Source organism: Maylandia zebra, linkage group LG11, assembly GCF_041146795.1.
Source record: "Maylandia zebra isolate NMK-2024a linkage group LG11, Mzebra_GT3a, whole genome shotgun sequence".
NCBI classification, from domain to species: Eukaryota; Metazoa; Chordata; class Actinopteri; order Cichliformes; family Cichlidae; genus Maylandia; species Maylandia zebra.
Genome location: NC_135177.1, coordinates 25,027,904 through 25,046,419, shown reverse-complemented (window position 1 = coordinate 25,046,419; position 18,516 = coordinate 25,027,904). Strand labels below are relative to the sequence as shown.

The 18,516-nt window shown below is 40.5% G+C and overlaps 2 protein-coding genes across 10 annotated transcripts in view; both read right to left on the bottom strand.

Moving 5' to 3' along the window:
- The window catches only part of pou2f2b (POU class 2 homeobox 2b), a 70,017-nt gene extending 67,228 nt beyond the window's left edge, over window positions 1-2,789 (bottom strand). For all 4 annotated transcript variants that reach the window (XM_076890083.1, XM_076890085.1, XM_076890084.1 and 1 more), the window contains exon 1: window positions 2,681-2,789. In XM_076890083.1, coding sequence (XP_076746198.1) covers window positions 2,681-2,740 — 60 coding nt within the window. In that variant the 5' untranslated portion in view covers window positions 2,741-2,789. The remainder of the gene's footprint in view (window positions 1-2,680) is intronic.
- A 1,336-nt stretch (window positions 2,790-4,125) lies between these two features.
- dedd1 (death effector domain-containing 1) lies at window positions 4,126-18,399 on the bottom strand. 6 transcript variants are annotated; one of them, XM_004550878.6, is made up of 6 exons: window positions 18,270-18,399; window positions 17,796-17,902; window positions 16,205-16,725; window positions 16,000-16,128; window positions 15,350-15,490; window positions 4,126-6,094 (listed from the first exon to the last, which is right to left on the bottom strand). In XM_004550878.6, the coding sequence occupies exons 3-6, from the start codon at window positions 16,674-16,676 to the stop codon at window positions 5,688-5,690; spliced, it is 1,149 nt and encodes a 382-aa protein (XP_004550935.1). In that variant the 5' UTR covers window positions 16,677-16,725; window positions 17,796-17,902; window positions 18,270-18,399; the 3' UTR covers window positions 4,126-5,687. The 6 variants fall into 6 exon arrangements, with proteins under 6 accessions (XP_004550935.1, XP_004550932.1, XP_004550936.1 ...); XM_004550875.6 differs by having other exon boundaries at window positions 17,802-17,902; XM_004550879.6 differs by having other exon boundaries at window positions 16,000-16,119; window positions 17,802-17,902.
- Window positions 18,400-18,516: the final 117 nt, after the last annotated feature.

The window sequence follows — 18,516 nt, the reverse complement described above, 5'->3', positions numbered from 1 at the left end:
GGCAAGCCTGGGGCAGTTTAGCTGGCCATCAAACAAGGCACACTCTGAACAGAGTAGAAATGGCCCTATCAGGTTTTTCCCAGAGGGCTGGTGCCGCTTACTGTTCTCCATGATGGCAACTCAATAATAAAACTTCATTTGTACACTCAGCAGCTTTTTAGACGTGGGGTGTTGCCAGAGTGCTCTTAACCGATCCAGTAATGGTGGCGTCTTTAAAGACAGCGTTAAGCGTTGTGACATGGATGCAACAGTGTATTAAATATTTAAGAGTCTTATAGGTTTTATAGCTTTCTTATATAGCACTATTAGAGCAACCTAAATAAACATAACTGCTAAGATACAACATTTTATAAATTAATTATAAGAGTTGTTTGGGTGTTGTCTAACCTTCAGGATAATTAACTGGCTGAAAATGACATGCACTAATTAGAAAAAGTCAAAGCCTGTGAAGGGTCACTAAGTGAAATGAGGTGGCTCTTCAAAAAGTGCCCTTTTGCCGACATTTACATCATTTATTCATGTGACCAAGGAGCGTGTTGGGCTACATCAGAGGACTTCATTACCTCGAAGTAGGCCCAGGGAAAACTCAAAGACCTCACCGACCATCAGGAAATAACTCGCATCTATTCACCACAAATCAACATCTGTTATGTTACAAGAAAATCAGCTTTCTGGTTGTAATGCCCCTTATTTTCTTTTTTTCCCCCTCATCGAACGATTCTGTAGATTCTTTATAAAGTTAAAGATTTTATAAATCAAATTGTTCCCTCATACTTCCTTACATGATATACTGTCTAAAAGTGTGGAAAATATCTGTAAAAAAACACTGAGTTTGGTTTCTTTTGTTTTTTGTTTTACAGATGTTTCAGTGTGTTTCTTCAGGATCATAAATAAAAACACACATCTGTCCAAAAACAAACAGTTATATTTGTAACTTCTGTTCCCCGAAGGAGAGGAATGAGGTACAACACATAAGTATGGGATATCACGCCCAGTGTGTCCTGGCTGAAGTGATGACATGCGCATGGCCACGCCTGCACATGTACCCCCGTCATCACAGTCATCCCTCAGTTTGCTAGCTGTTCCCTTACCGAACCAAGCTGTGCAGCAGGTGGAACCTTGTGTTGTACCTCGTTCCTCTTCTTCAGGGAACAGAAGTTATAGATATAACTGTTCGTTCCCTTTCAGTCGATTCACTCTGTACAACACCTAAGTATGCGACAAATTTACACGCCTCGCTCTGCACGGTGTACTACCAGCACATTAGTGTGTTTGTGTGTGACCCAGCAGAAAGGATAGTATGAGCTACCGAAGGGGCTGTAATGTCCAAACGATAGCACCTGACAAAAGTGTGCAGTGATGGCCAACTAGGTGCAGCTACAGGTACCCGGAATGAGCTCTCACACCTGGGGCTCACCGTTAGTGCTGTACGTCAGTGAGATAGCTTCTATAATCCAGTGGGACAGCCTCTGTTTAGACAAAGCTCTACCTCTGGCTGGATTAACAAAGCAGACAAACAACTCGTCACAAAAAAGAACATTCTCAATGTAGGTACGTAGCACACACACCGGACACAGAGAATGGATCCTCCTCTGCTTCTCAGATCCAAAAGGAGGGGACCAAAAGCTCAGAAGCTCAAATTCAATTGAGCTATAAACTGCAGGAATGAACTTGGGTAAATATGTGGCATTTGGGCGCGATACATCCCCGAGGCCATCAAGAGAGAACTGACCCTTAACTATCAAATTTGACCTTTCAGCAGGTAAGCATGAAGGTGCCAGAGATCCGGGTGTGGATGAATCACTTCCATCACCCTGCAGAGAGGAAGCTTGCCAAGGCCTTGCTGCTAATAGGGTGATTATCTCCACATACCACGACTTTGTTGGCCACCAACAGGCTCCTAGAATCAGAGTGAGGTGTACTCTCTCTAGAACTGGAGATATCGTTTCCACTGGGGGAAATGCATACAGAAGCACATTTGGCCATTGGTGGGCTAGTGCATTAAGTGTCCTGGGGTGCATCTTGTTCGCCTATGAAGAAGAACAAGGGGCAGTGTGTTCACCCTGGAGGCAAAAAGATCTACTTGCATGTCACCGAATAGATTCCATGTCTCTAGTTAGGCTGTAAGGACGGCATCAGATATTTATTACAAACATGTTAACCCTTACATACATATGGTCAAATTTGATCTGTTTTGACATTTGACAGCAGCAACAAAACCTAATTCACATTCTTTTAGTCTGAAATTTGATGACTTGTTCTAAATTGTAAAATATACACTTAAATGAAAATATTTTAAATTGCACAAAGATCTTGACTTGTATCTATAGTGATTGAATTTAGATCCACCAGTGTGAGTGAAATAAAATAAAATGGTGGTTAAACACAAGTTTGAAACTGAAAACTCTACATGGCTTGTCTCTGTGGATTTCTTTATGGGATTGTGGTGACAGAGTTCAAGGAGGACCTTGACACCATCATGAGAAGTCTGTTCCCACAGAGACAGGCACCTGCAGGTCTTTGAAGGATCATGTGGACAGTGTAATAGCAAAACACTGTAGAATCAATCATATAGGGTTCACATAAGGAACAGAAGTCATACAGAGCTCAGCCAATGTCTTGACATGGACACAAGCTCCAAAATAGGGCGGCTCAGCGCTGCAGTGGTTAACAACATCACCTCATAGTCAGGTCTGTTTGTCTGAATCCTGGTTGTGGCCTTTCTGTGTGGAGTGCACATTTGTCCTACTTTGACTTCCTCACACAGTCCACAGATGCTTCTCAGGTAGATGGTGCCTGAAGTGTATAGAATGAAGTGCTGTGTTAATATAAGGTTAAAGTGTGGCTTGTAGTCAAAAGCACTTTGTGGCGACTGGTCACTAAGACTAGAATAGCACCGTATGAATGCAAGAATGCTGTGTGCCTGCTAGTGCCTTACAATGTAAAAATAACCAAACATTAATCAAATAATAACCGGAAGGTTGCCGGTTCGAGCCCCGGCTTGGACAGTCTCGGTCGTTGTGTCGGTGGGCAAGACACTTCACCCGTTGCCTACTGGTGGTGGTCAGAGGGCCCGGTGGCGCCAGTGTCCAGCAGCCTCGCCTCTGTCAGTGCGCCCCAGGGTGGCTTGCCATCACCAGTGTGTGAACGGGTGGGTGACTGGATATGTAAAGCGCTTTGGGGTCCTTAGGGACTAGTAAAGCGCTATACAATACAGGCCATTTATCAAATAATAATCTATTTATTCTGAGCCGATATTAAAACAGACATAAAAAGAAAGACTGTGAGGGTCATAAGACTATGGAGGGACCTGAGCTGCCATTTCAGCAAGTGTATGTGTGTTCAAAACACACACACAAGGTTTCTTACCACTGCTTTGAATCCACAGACTAGTTGGGTCAAGTTTTGTATTTATAAATTGTACTTATGACATTTTTATGACATAGAAGTGAGACCAGTGTTTAACTCTTCTGATGTTATTGTACAACCATGTAATGGTTATACGAGGTTATATAATAGATCCTAACAGTTCTACACACCATTTTCACTTTGAATATAATAATATTAAAATATAGACATGACATGAATTATCGCTGTTAGGCTTTCATGTCTTAGTAAAGTGTGAAGCAATAGCTTGTGATAACAAATGTTTGTTTTTTTTGTGGAGGGACAGAACATGATCAATATGTGAGGGTTAAATGTTAAAGCTTTAAATAACCTTAAATAAACATGATACCGTTATTATTTACAGTTACACTTTAGGTGCCATCAATAGGAAATTATGTTAGAGATGGGAAAAAAATGGTTTCATGTCCAATTAATTTAGCACATAAATGGAAGAAGAAATTAAAGTGGCCAAACCAGAAACAGCAGTTGAATTACTAACATGTTAGAGGTACACGCTATTCTTGGGTTTCATCATGCCGATATCTTAAAGCAAGAACTAATTAAGGACATGATCCACGATGACCTGCATTCAATGGAGCACTTCAGACCATTTCAGGGCAGGGGGAGGGCACGTAATTTTCAAACAACTGCTCAAAATAACCTCAGAGTTGGGAGACAATTTCAGATTACAAGTGGTGATAGTTTCAGAGACGCAAACAGGTAATAAATGTAAACAGCTTTAGGCCATCAAAACTCTTTATTATTCACAGGAAATTATTTCTTATTTATAAAGATTTCCACAAAAAGAATTGACCTTCATAAAGTAAATTTCTTTAACAAAAATGTTCCCCTGATTGAATTAATCTTTCTTCTCATGAAAGAATACAAACACACATTAATTAATTCCTTTAACAAATACACACAAAAGTAAACATGGAAATCTGTCCATTGTCCTTTTCTGTGCCCGGTCCTGCAGAGACCTGCACTTCAGACAGTGTCTGCCTGCTTAAGTCGTGCCTGTATGAAGGGACTTAGAGTGAAGGGGCTTATTGATCGTCTTCTATGAGTGAAGTCCAGGCATTAGTTCCAGCAGGGTGAGTCGACAGCTGTCCATGAGCCACTCTACTGGGCCTACATAGCAGGGCTGAGTGGAGCTGGGATGTGCACTTTTGATTTTGATCTCCCCAACATCACTTCTATTGACCGATGCACTGTCCTGTGCCTTACTTGCTGAGAGAAGCACTTGCTGAGGCCTTGCTGGAAACCCGGACACAAGCCACTGCTGCATTATCCGGGCTGCCGTTGACAAGCTTGTGATGATGAATCTTCCATGGTCTGTTGAGACCCAGCCCTAATCACTGCTGTCATCTACTGGCAACTGCTGTATCCACTGACCACAGCAATCACAAGTTGGGTTATCATGGTACACAGGGCTGGAAATTCCAGTGTTTGTTATCTAGATATAGATGTGGACTCTATCCAAAGTTGGGTCAATCTGTTGTGAGAGCAGCCCACTTTTCCACATCTAATTTTTTCTTTGAAGACCAGAAACTTTTATTGGCAGGTTACTTTATACTTTTAACAGAATCCAATAAAAATAATTGTCAGTTAAAGCTATTATTATTTTCCAAACCCCCAAAGAAGTATCCAACAGTCAATCTTGACGTTCTGGTTAAATTGATCTTTTTGGATTTGGGAATTTTAAACTCATGCTGGAATCTGAAATGTCCATGGTTACACATTAAAAAAAAAAAAAAAAAAGTTAGTTAAATAAGGAGGTAGGGACACCCATGTGCTTTATGTGTTTGCGTCAACCAAAACTTAGTATTTTACATCATTTGTGGTAGCCCAGTTGCCTTAACCCTATTTTGTAAGACAGATAAAGCTGTGAGGGGCTTACCACTTGATCTGGTGACACAGGCTTGCTTGTTCCAGTTCTCAGAGACTAAGAAAAAAATCTCGATATATCCTGTGTCATCCTGATGTAGCACCTGTGCATGAATCCAAAGAAAAAAAAAATACAGTGATACATTATTATTTATATTTCATTTACAAATAATACACTTCCAACTAAAATTTGACAGTTCTTAAAAAAAAAAAAAAAGAAAAGGCAAAAAGAAAGGCTCCTTATGAACACAAAAGAACCAATGGTGAGTTCTGCCATCTAGTGGTCATTAAATGGAATGCAACAAATGGAGGCCTCAAATGCTTCCAAGCTTGCCTGTACCCATTATTAATTACATTCCTCCCTTTTCTCTTCTTTAAGTTTAATATAATACACCCCAGAGAGTCTGATCAGTTTATGAATCCCAGTGAGTCTCTGGGTGCCCATCATTACTGGATGACATCATTTTCTTAGCTCTCAGCAGCCTTCGGCCCTCCTCGTAGTCGTCTTGGTCCACACTGATCAGCAGGCGCATGCCTTCGGAGCCCGCTGCGTTCCTCAGAGAGTCCGTGATGAATACTCCCTTCAGGGCCTCCAGCAGAGCTCCGCTCAGGTAGTCACTCCAGAAAGCCTCGAGGTTGGCCAGCTCCGTGAACTTGATGTCGCAGACGATGGATCCCAGGTCTCTGGCACGCAGCAGCGAACTCGCTTGACTGAACAACTCAAACTGCCGCTCCAGTGGCTGCCGCTTGTCCGAGGCGACGCCGTTGCGTAATGCCGATTCGTGCTCCAGGTATTCCGCCCGGACACGCAGGCGGATATCTGATAATGGCAGAGGGAGGAGGAAGTAATGATGGACAAAAGGGTGAGTGGCAGTGAGGAGAGAGAGTAATGGTAGGAAGAGCAGAGGGGAAGTGAAAAAGGAAGGAGGAAAGTGAAGGTTACCCAGAAAAGGAAAAAAAAAAAAAAAAAAAAGAGAAAAGAATGGATAGGCCCATGACAGAAAAGGAGGGGTGATGAAGTTGAAACAAAGACGGGGGAGAGAAAGAAACAAACATGAAAACAATGTTAAAAGATGGCTCATTCAACTTTGTGCAAGACATCAAGCAAAAAGAGATTGTAGGAGTACTAACTGGACTTAAATATTTGATTTTACCAAATCATGACAAAGTAAGTGAATACGGTGGTGGAACAGGGCAAATTATTTACGAAGGGCAATGGACTTAGACCAACCCATGTGAACTTTTGTGCTCAATACAGCTACAAGCCCCTCTCGTCTGTTTCAGTGAAAGATATTCAGAGCACTGAGAGAAATCGTCTTTAGCTCATCCGGCTGTGTAGATCCCTTTTCTTTTTTTGGATGGACAATTCCTTTTTAGGTACTTATGGTTTTTAGCAACATGACTGAATCAGAAGACGCTGGTGCATGAGAATTTTCTGTACGACAGCCAGCATGGTCCTCATAAATCACGGCTGTAGCGTTTGTATACTGAATATGATTAAATGAACTTGGCACCCTGAGCAAATATCGCAGCGGGGGTAACAAAAACAACTCAGCAGTGACAAGCCCGGGAGTGGCTTTTGTTCCTGACAGGTGTTTATAAAGGGCAGATTCATTCAGATCAAAATGGGTAAGGCTGAGAATAGATAGCGTCTGGAGTTCCGTAGTAACAGGATTGGTGGTCATGCAACAGCACAGCGAGAAAGATTAGAGGATACATACTGTACTGAGCAAGAGCAACGCTGAGATCATCTCCCATGTCATTAATCCAGAGCTCCAAGTGGGAAATCAGCTTCTGACGACTTTTGCTGCAACAAAAATCCATTTCTCCCATTCAAACCCCTTTAGCAGATGTAAACAGTATTTACCAGCAACATTTCTTCCAGAAACATTCGCATTAAGAGTCTCACTGAATTCATGTGCAGAAGCTGCTTTTTCATATTTGCATCTGAATGCATGATGACATTTTATGAAGCAAATAAGGAAGAAAAAAAAAACTTACAAAGGAGCACTGTGACTAAAAATAAACAAAATGGCTCAAAGGAAAAAAAAATCAAATCAGCTTTAAATGCTACAACATGAAATACTTAATTTTGAAGGAATAAGCAGCACATGGTCACATCACAAATGTTTGAATGAAATGGACCCAGAGGTACTTCTAATAAACTCACGCTTGCCTCTGACAAAAACCCAGAGTATAAGGTAAGCATGATTACGAGACTGTCTTGAACTCTTCTTCATGTATGTACCAGAGGATTAGTGTACACTTTAACACACGCTTTGACTTGAGTCACATCCACCCCTCTTGCAGCCATGTTTTGTTTGGGGCTATAGGGAATGGCGCGAGACTCAAGAGGGATAAAGTTTGGAAAATGCCAACATTAGAAATGCAAATGTTGAATTAAACCATTGATTTTGCATCTCTTAACATTTGTAGAAGAGCAATAAGCAAACTGGCTTTGCATTCATGCCCCACAAGTCTGTAATTAGATTACTATAAAAACAGACGACTTGTTAGAAGGGGACACTAAATCAACACATTTTAAGCCATGTTTAAAATGTGTAGTTTTTACATGAAAATCATTTGAATGAAGGAAGAATGTTTTCTTCAAAAGGGATTTATGGTACAAAAATATAAAATGTCAAGATTTTTTTAAAGAAACCTTCGATTATAGTTCAAGTTTTGTTTATTAAATCATGTCTGTGTTACAATGTTTCAATAAATTGTGTTAGACTAAAATAACTTTTGTGGTAAATTCATTGGCAATACAGAAGCCAGACACATAGAAAAACTGTTGCACCAAAGATCATCATCACAGAATGTAAAACATCTGTAAAAACTATTCATTCCCTTTATATGTTCATTTAATATTTAAAAAAAAAAGTTGGGCTAGTACTATAAATGCATTACAAACACTTGAGTGATTTGTCACTCTAAAGTATTACTTAGAGAAAAGCTAAGTCACATGACTCATCAGTTTAATATCATGAAAAAATTTGCTCATCTCTATAGAGCACACTGTACTTGTGCAACATTTAGTGAAGAAGAGCACCAAGATGTCTACAGGAGGTCTACACAATCCTAAAGCTGACATGGAAACACTACCTATAAAACCAACGGGCTACTATAGAGGAAGCTGGCATTACAAAAGTGGAGGATCCACGTGGAATTAGGCTTATTTTATGAATTCTGCCCACTGCTTTCACAAGTCAGTAACTCCTCACCACTACAAACACATTATCCCCACAAGTGTGATGGTGGCTGCGTCATGCTGTGTGGAGGCTTCGCTGCAGCAGCTTCTGAAGGTAGAGGGTAAATTGAATGCAGCAAAACTCCTGAGAAATCCTGAAGGAAACCCGCTGCAGTCCGAGTCACATACGTTTTCAACACAATAAGCTACAGTTTTTCACCCCAACAGATTTGTGTTGACTTCGAAACTCACACTTGTTGATCACTAGCAGGAGTCCATTGTGATTTAATGAAGTTATATAAAAAAAGATTACGTATCCATCGTTGTGGCAAGCACATGGATAAATTTGCAGTTTGAGCATTTTTGTGTTTTGAGGTGTGAACTATCATAGAAGATTAAACAGACTACACATAATCTAACTTTATACAATATTCAGTATGGACAGAGGAAAATATGAAGTTCGAGCACCATTAACAATTTGACCTTTTTGGATCATTATAGAGTGTGTGAGGGCTGAGGGTACAATAAACACCTGCCCTTCATGCAATTACTCTATTTATGGATGTCCTCCATTTTGCCTTCCCATTTCATACTGAGGAGGATGGAGGCAGAGATAGTGACAGTGAGGAGGCCATTTAAAAGCACAGGAACACAGTGATAGTCATTTTGTTAGGGTTACAGAGCACTTCACGCTTCATCACACATAGAGACATCCACTTAGACAGGACATTAGGAACCACAGCTTTCATTTTCTCACTTTAAACACCAAGTCCGTTTGGCTCCTCATCTCACCCCACCAAAAGGAGGGAGGGGGGAAAAGAGAAAAAGTTTAAGTACCCATTTACGAGGAGTCACTTGGCACGGAGAGCTTCAACTCTTTATCGATCCGTTTTTCTGTTGAACAACTGACCAAGAGAGTGGAGAGTTAGGGGGGTATTGAGAGACAGGCAAAATATCTGTGTCTGCCTGAAGAACTTTTTCCCTATAGTTTAAAAAAAAAAAAAAAAAAACATAAATCCTCTGTACCGTTTTGTGTAGTTTGAATATTTACTGTTCATTCTCTCCTTCTCTTTGTGTGTGAGGATATAGTTTTCCTGACACACAGGGTGCTCTGTTTAGAACTGCGAACACAGACAAAGGAGAGAAACAGACAAGCACAAGTGGGTTGCATAGTGGTTAAATGGACTGTTCCTCCCCCAACATCAAGCAGGCATGGCACAGCAGTCACTTCTTAGTTTTAATGAGGCTTCAGTAAGGCCAATAGTTTGCATTGGCAAATTAATCAGCTCAGAAATGCATTTACTGCTCTGAACTATAACAAGGTAAAATCTAAATGGGATACTTGGATTACCCTTACCTTGACCAAATCTCTTAACCTTATCTTCCGGCCCTTTATTTGTGCCGCACCGTTAATCAACAGTGCTCATTAAACCAAGGAAGGGCCTTCACAAGCACCCCATTTAGACACAAAAACACTACTGAGCTGAATGTGCAAACACCTTTAAGACATTTGTAACAGCAGTTGTCATTGTCAGAATGTAATTGAGATACTTCACTGAAAATGACCTAAGAGATGATGAATGGTGACAAGAAAGAGTATTTGAGGTCTGTTCAAATGCTATGGGCCAGCATTGGACTGAACTGCCCTATCTATCTCTGCTCCATCTTGACAAACGCACACCAGGGCTCTCACAGGGCACAGAGATAAGATACAGCATGAGCTTCCTTCAGCAGAGCACTGTTCGGTGATTTTCCCCAGAACGGCTTGAGTAAAGGTTACATGGACATTTTTTTCTTTTTTTTAAAGAGCTGTCTGTTGGCAGCCATTTTAGATTTGGTGCAATTGAATACATGGCCTTACAGAACAGGACTCTATGCCCAATTAGGATTTTTTTTTTTGTCTCTTGAGCATCCAGAACTGGCATCGTGATGTTTCAGTTTGCCAAAATAATATGAGTCAGTTCAATTCACAGGGCAGCCATTTATAAGCCTTGCACGTCTCCAATGGGTTCATATGCAGTGCTGACTCGCATTTTCACAAACATGTCCAACACATTTCTGTTTCCACTTTGAGTTAAACTCTTCAGTGTACTTGTTCTAATTTTATTTTGTAAATCCTAATTTATCTCACCATGACCTCAGTCAAATATAACCTAAATCTCTGTTTGGGTTAGGCATCAGACATTACGTTTTTTTAATAAATGACCAGAACAGCTTTCACTTCTGCATTACTACTGAAACTTTCACCACAGCTAAAAACCTCCATGATTTCATCTGGTGTCATCCTCTTTAATAACATTTAGAAACTGTACTGTGTAACATGAGCAAAGGTCAGGGCTGGTGCACAGTGGCCATTTCAGAATATGAATCATTCAGACTGAACAATAGTAGGCTGGAGCAATTTGCTTTAAGTCTGGTGGCTTCCTTGACAGGCTACTGAATTTTATTAAAGTAGCAAAGTTAAGCAGACATTTTTCTGTAAGCTTCCACAATAATCTTTCTGCATGTTGTCCAAGACAAAACTAGACTTGTGCAACTTCTCTCAGCTCTCTTTTTAGGCTTTAGCCCATGACTAGAGACTGACCAATTAGGTCTTTCCAGAGAGAGAACTGGCTGTTGTACAACGAAGGCATTCACCACCCTTCATACGATGAAAAGTTTAATTAACTGTGAAAAGTTCTGCAGGAAAATCTGAAATGGCAGCTCTAAAATGGAGGACAGACTGACTCTGACAGTACACATACTTGCTGTATTTTTCCTCGGCTACTACGCTGCCAACTTAATTTTCCTGTAAGATTGAACTGTGCTGCATTGGTTTCCCAGGTTGTGTACGTAAATTAAGGTTAGACAATGTGATGAGTGGCTATGTTGTCAGTGTGGCTAACGGTTTAGTTTTCTTTACAGCTAAAGGTTTTCAGCTATGCCTAATTCAATGTCCTATTCTTGCCCATATAAAGCATCTGGTCATCTGGTTGGAAGAAGTTAGTTTCATTCTTTTCCCAAGCCTTACTCACATTTACTGGAATTTCTGCTGGACATATTTGTGAAAATATGTTAAGTTCCCGTGATTTCAAATATTGGGGAATTTAAAATACTTTCGTTACACGCTTCCCCTTTCGGTATGCTTTGAGTAAAATCAAACTGACTCAAGGTTTTCCCAAGATCACTGTACAGTCTTTGGGTTTGAGACTTACTGCTGAGGACTCTGGTAGTTCTGTGAAACACTGACACCAATAACTCTTGTCATTAATAGGCAGGAAGCTAAAAATCTCAAATAGAAGCTTTTTTTCTTCCACAGTGCACAAGACTAGAGAACATTACAGGATGATTTTTTCTGTTAAAGCAGATTATGTTTTCTGAAGGAGACAGGGTAAGGAGCAGCTACATTATGATACACAAGCATCGTATACAGAGCAAAGTGGCAGCACCAACCCCTGCTGTAACAAGGGGGAGAGCCTCTTTTACCTTAGGCATCGGCCCAGACTTGTGAGAGAGCGCATGACTGAGTTGATCGCGCACACTGCAGTATGTGCAGACAGAGTGGAGTGACAGACTTTTTTGTTTTGTTCCTCAGTCTCCATGATCCATTGTGTCTTAGGTTACTCGATCTGAGTCACATTCTTGAGTCAACCTGGTGGAATCAAATGTGGAGTCAAGACAGCAACAGTTCATAGTCACAGGCACATCACTCATCCTGAGTAGCTAAGAAAGGCTGTCCTTAATGATTTCTTCTTCTTTTATTTTTTGAATGAAGTGAGAATCATCGGGCTTTTGTTGTAATGAATATTTCTGACCAACAGGCAAAGATGGACATTCAAAAGAAGTTTGGGAAAGTCTACATGAATGACTAAGCAAACTTCACACAAAAGGGAAACTGATGTTAGTGTTATCTGTCTTTTTGTACCAAGACAAACTACCATTGATTTCTTAAAGGCAGGTAGTAGTGGAAATATGGGCAAGGACGTTGACAATGGATTACATAGTGCAGCTTTTCAGTGGCGTTAAGACAGTTTCAAACAACTGCTAAAAAGTGATTTTTGGGGGATATGTAAGGTTTGACAGTTGTCAGAACCACTCTGGTTCAAGCTTAGCAATAAAGCAGAACAATGGCTCTATCTGGTAGTGATTGGACTGGACACTTATATTGAAAGAAAAGGGAATAAAACAAAAAACAAAAAAGGACAAGACACAGCCTACCAGTGAGCATTCTTATCAACAGCAGCAGCTGAACATAGTCCAAAAGGTTAGAGAAAAGAGAGGTGGAATGAAGGGAAAAGAATATAAAGGACTCCCACAGGGAGAAACTGATAAGGCAACAAAACTCTGATGTTGTATGTTTAAAAACGACAGTTAAAGGGTTATCATTAAGTCTCAACAAGATCATAGTGTACCAACAAAAACATAATGTGGAAATGCTTTAAAAAAAAAAAAAAAATCAAAGGGAAGCGCATCACATTGAGTTCTCAGACTTAAAAGTAGCTCTAGGATTTTTAAGCACATTTGGTACTAACATAAAAAGTATGAGCGCTGTGGTCTGTACAGCACAGAGAGCTTTAGGCAATATTGCAGTCCGGATTTTTCACCAAATGTGACACTGGGTTGAAAAACAAAACAGAAGGAAAATAAAAGTTTCCTCAACCCTGGAACATGTTTGGACTCTGTGCAGCTCCAGGAAGAGGTAAAGTACAGTGGCCTTTGCAAGAACACCATCTTCCACATTTTTATAAGTAGGTGTGAATCTAGTGTACCGCTCTGTGCTATTTAGGGATGGGAATCGAGAACTGGTTCTTGTCAAGAACTGGTTCCCAGTAGTCTACTTCCTTCAAATCGTTAGTCTGCCTGCCTATCGACCCTGCTTATCCGTTCTTGCACTCTTGCTACATTCAGCTGATTTAGTTTATGTGTAATAGGAGGAAAACAGTAGTGCAGTTTATGACGTGAATATGGACATTTCTTTTATTTTTTATTGTATAAAAGGATGAGAGCGCAATGGTAAAGTGGAGACTGGGACAGAAACAACTGCCTTATACTGTTAACGCAACTTCAACATTCCGCAAGCACAGCATGCTAACGCTAAGCTAAGCGGTAGGGCTGCACGATTAATCGTTAGAAAATCGCGATCTCGATTCATACTTATGTGCGATCTCATTTCCCATTTCCACGACGACTGTACCGCATTTTGATCCGGGACGTACTCTGCATGAAAACAAGCGCTCACTCTTCCTGCTCAACAAATGACAAGGGCGGAGCCTTATACCACGTGATACAGAAGCTGTGCCATGTGATGCTAAAATTAGCAGGGAAAAAACAACAGAGAGCACATCAGGGATGACGAGAAAGTGACAGGAGAAAATCCGTCCCGGTCAACCACCCAAACATCAATAACGGGAACCTTATACAGCGCTTCCCTATACCCGTCGAACTCCCGCAGGCACAAAGAAATTACGGAGGCTATCACTTATCACCTGACCAAAGATATGGCTCCCATCAACACTGTGCAAAACGAGGGATTTAGGAAAATGATCAACACCCTAGACAAACGCTACACAGTGCCGTCCCGCAACTATTTTTCTATTGTTGCACTACCTGCTCTATACACGCAGTGTCGAGCAACGGTGGAGACGGAATTTCAAGCAGTACGATATTTTGCGGCAACAACAAAACGTGAGACATTTGTTGTTTTTATGTTTACTTATTGTTTTTATGTTGAGTCTCAACTGTTACGAAGTTGATGTGCAGTTAATAAGTGCAATAAATATTTATACTGGAAAAGAGAATCGTGATCTCAATTCTAAGCCAAAAAATCGTGATTCTCATTTTATGCAAAATCATGCAGCCCTACTAAGAGGAACTCAGAGTGATGCTAAAGCTGAGTGAATGCTGACTTAAGCCCAGCACCATGATAAAGTGAGCCATTAGTTATAGTGAAGCAGCCACTGCTGAACTTCAACAGGTAACAAACTGATGAGCAGTCATACTGCAGTCTCCGTTTCTACAGTGGAATCACCAAGACGATTGCTTTAAAGTCTCTTGGTGATGGTTTTTTATCTTCGACTTGCATTGTCGGCTTTGTGTTCATACCTAAATACTAAGAGAAAGATCACGTTTGTCCTTATTAGGATTTGTGATTATGAGACGGTCAGTTTCAGATCATTTTACAGAGTAACACTAAAGTAATGTAACAAGTAGTATAACAAATGTCTTTCTCCTGGAAGTAATTAAATAACGTACTGCATTACTTTTAAGAAAAGTGTTCTGTGAAATATGTGCAACAACTTTTTAAATTTATTTTTTTGAGTAGTGACCCCAACACTGATCACAACAAAGAGGGGAAATGCCTCCAACATGCACAAACATTTCACCACCTAGTTAATTACGTACGCAATTAATTTGCATGAATTTGATATGCTGCTTAGAAGTGCTGGCGACTCTCAAAGTGGAGGCAATGAGAAATCGATAAGGAACCGAATCAATAAGCAAAATCGATAAAGAAATCGGAATTACTAAATTCTTATCAATTACCATCCCTACTGCTATTTAATTTGTCCATTTCTCCCAAGTCTACAAATAACATGTTAAATTGTATGCTAACTTTTAAACACGAATCTTCTTAAGCATGAACTTGGCGCTTTTATGCATTTTTAAACATTTTGGCATTCAAGATTTAGCATAGATAAACAACATCAGAATTGAAGAAACTAAACAGGAAATATGATGATGCCAGGGAGGTGTTAATAGGCTGAAAATTATATTCTCGTCTGTTTAAAGAAGGAAAAATGAGCAGCAGGGGTAAATAGCAGGATGAAGGTACCACAGAAGACAAGAGAAAAAACAAAAAAATAAATAAAAAGAAAGACACTTTGAAAATGCATGAGTTGCACTTACCACAGGAAACTTTTTGTGGCGCTGGTGGTGGAGGCAGAGGATGACTTTGCCTGCTTGTTTTCTTGGACTTACGGCTCCAGCCATTTCCCCTCTTCTTCCTCCGCCTACTTGCACATGGCCCAGCCACAGGAGTGTAAATACCTGACAGAAAACATATTGACTGAGTTCAGGGATGCAAGACAAAAATAACAGCAAAGGACTATTTTTAGCTTTTCATCGAAATTTTACTGCTGATATTTGATCACAACTTTCAACAAGAAAAATGCCTGTTAAGATCATGGTGCGTACACAGCGTTCTTCCCCACACAAGACACAGACCAAAAAAAAAGAAAAAAGAAAAAGGTTTTAACCACCAAAAATTATTTTTTAAATATTATTATTTTAATTAGGATAATAATCACTGACATATATAATAGTCAGAAATACACAAAAGGCACCGATTTATGTGGGAAAAAAAGTAGCAGCTTCCATGCCTTAATTTATATTTTGCATATAAGCAGAGTCAATCAGGCTAAAGAAGGCCAATTCTGAACCACAAAAGAATCTGGTACACACACACACACACACGTTTTCAAATCATCATTAATCAGCTTGAAGACACTTAAGAACGTACTTCAGTTTGGCCAAATACTAAAGAGCAGTAAACTTACCAGTTTCTAATTGATGTGCGAAAGATGTAAGAGGAGTTTCGGTCTCCCTGCAGCTGCTACTTATTCCAGAAGTACACACCGACTCTGTGCTTTCTATCTCATACCTCTGTCCAATTCTCTCTGGAGAAACTGAAAAGCATAAAAAACACATAATGGCAAACTATTTGAGATCAACTACAGCAGGACATAATCTCAAGATCCTCACCTGTCCTCCTTTTCTTGTGGGACACTGAGGGTAGCAGGTCATGACGGGTAAGGACTCTTAGAAGTTGCAGTAGTGGTGCCAGGTTTCCATCACTAAAGTATCCTCTCCTCTCGAGCTGTAGCAACAGCTCAAGGCCACTCTTGGGTTTTGGGTCCAAAAAGGGCTGCTGTGACCCCGTAGGCTTTAATTGCTGCCATGCTTTTAGTAGCTGTGGACTTGGGGCCACACCTGGATCATCTGGATTGTCCTCACGGGGTTCAACTGTCCAGCCTGCGGGATCGAGAGGATGTGTCGCGGAGCAAGTTTCATTCAGAAGGAATGACAGGACTTCAATGTCAGTCTCGGTCAGCTGAGAACCAACTACTTCAAAGACTTCATGGAGAGACAACATCCCATAGTAGTTGAGGCACTCTGTTTCATCCCAGTACAGTGAATCCCTGAGTGGGTACCCTTGATGATGCACTGCAGCCATGGTCAGGATTTGGCTATGGACCTTTCCCACGTTTCAGCCAGTGATAAGACTACAAAAACAAATAGAAGAACAATTACTATTAAAGTTTTTTGATGTCTAACAAGATACATCTGAGTAACCATATAAACCAGATAAGTAGGGTTGGGTACTGAGCTGGTGCTGTTGAGGGAACCAACCAAAATATGTCAGTGCTACTGTTAATCAGCACCAAATTCTGGTGCCAGAAAAAAAAAAACTGGGTTAGAGAAAGAAAGAAAACAAGATGTCAATAATGCTACATACTGAAGAGGAACAAATGACAGGGCAAAGGTAGCGGTAGAATGCTGAAAGCATTTTCAGGTGTGGTTACATGTTTTTTAAAAACTCTCTCTAACACTTGTAGTGCAAAGTCCAAAGCAACACATCTAATCTGCATTTACACCTGGTCAAACAAAAATAGAGCTAAAGCTGAAGAGTGTGCCATATTTTCTAGCCTGAAAGCCAAATTCACTAGAGGACCTGCAGCTTTAACTCTAGCGTAACTGTAGCCAAAGTACAACTAATCGAACCAATGGATGATGAAGCTTTTAGTGAGACATTGACATCTTCTTCAGGTAAAAACTAGGTAGCTGGACAATATGTCAGAGAAACGGGGCTGTTTTCACTGCATTTGTTGACATTTTTACTTTTCAGTACACAATGCATTGTACTCAGCGTTCCTGTAAAGGCTGCAATTCTCATTTAACAGGCTTGACCTCGAGTTCCTTCCATGTTCTATACTCCTACTTTTAATTGCATTACATACACTAAACAATGTCATCTGTGTCGCTGTTTAAGCTATAAAACGCCGCTCCAACAAATCCCGTGTAGCTACATATAAACTGCATTAACCACTAAACTGTATTCATCTATAAAACATAGCAAGCCGTTTGTGCCATGTAACACAGTCAATGATCATGTTGGCGTAATACTGCAGCGTTACGCCCGTTCTCTAGTCTCTACCATTATATGGCTGCATCAGCTAGCTCAGCAGTCCTTGCCATTTTCACCATTTTCACCCTCAGCTCGAAACAGTTTTTAAACGCGTAACGGAGAACCCCCTTATAACCACTTTATTTCCATTTACGCTCAGAAACGTACACTAACCAGTTGGAAGCCAAAGATATTAGCCGTTCTTCAGACGCCCAGTAACAACCGGTGGAGCAAAATTTTCCCCTTTGACAAGTTATGTAACCAGTCACGTTTATCTGTGGAAAAAAGCATAACAAACATCAAGAACTGCAATGCAAACAGCGATTTAGCCAAATAACAAACCTGAAATTAACAGGTGTGCTACATTTCTATATACGCACTGAAACATATAACAGTAACTATAGGGTTAAAATATATGTATATATTTTTCCTCTATATGCATTACCGATAAATACAAAGAACAGAAATGGATATCGCTTGCTAGCTACTAACGTTAGCTTACTTCAGCTTTAAATTGGCTGTAGTATCGACAAGCATTGGGTCACATACATGAAAGCGTGAAAAAAGCACCAGTAGATTAATATTCAAAGCATTTTAACGGGATATTAATCAAGAAACCCAAAGTAACTGGGGGCGACTCACCTCCGGGTGGGTTGAATGATCTAGTAACTTCCACAGCAACGTGCAGTTCTGCACTACGTCAACGCTGAGGAATTGACCAATCACAGCCCCCTGACTTCCACGGCGACACCCAGTCACGTTTTTGCTCTCGCTGATCTTTTGAACTGATCTGAAGACAGTTTTTCATAAACAGTCACTTTATCGTATTGATCAAGTCAGTAAAGACAGCTGATTCAAGGGCGCCCCCCCCCCCCCCCCTGTTTTTTTT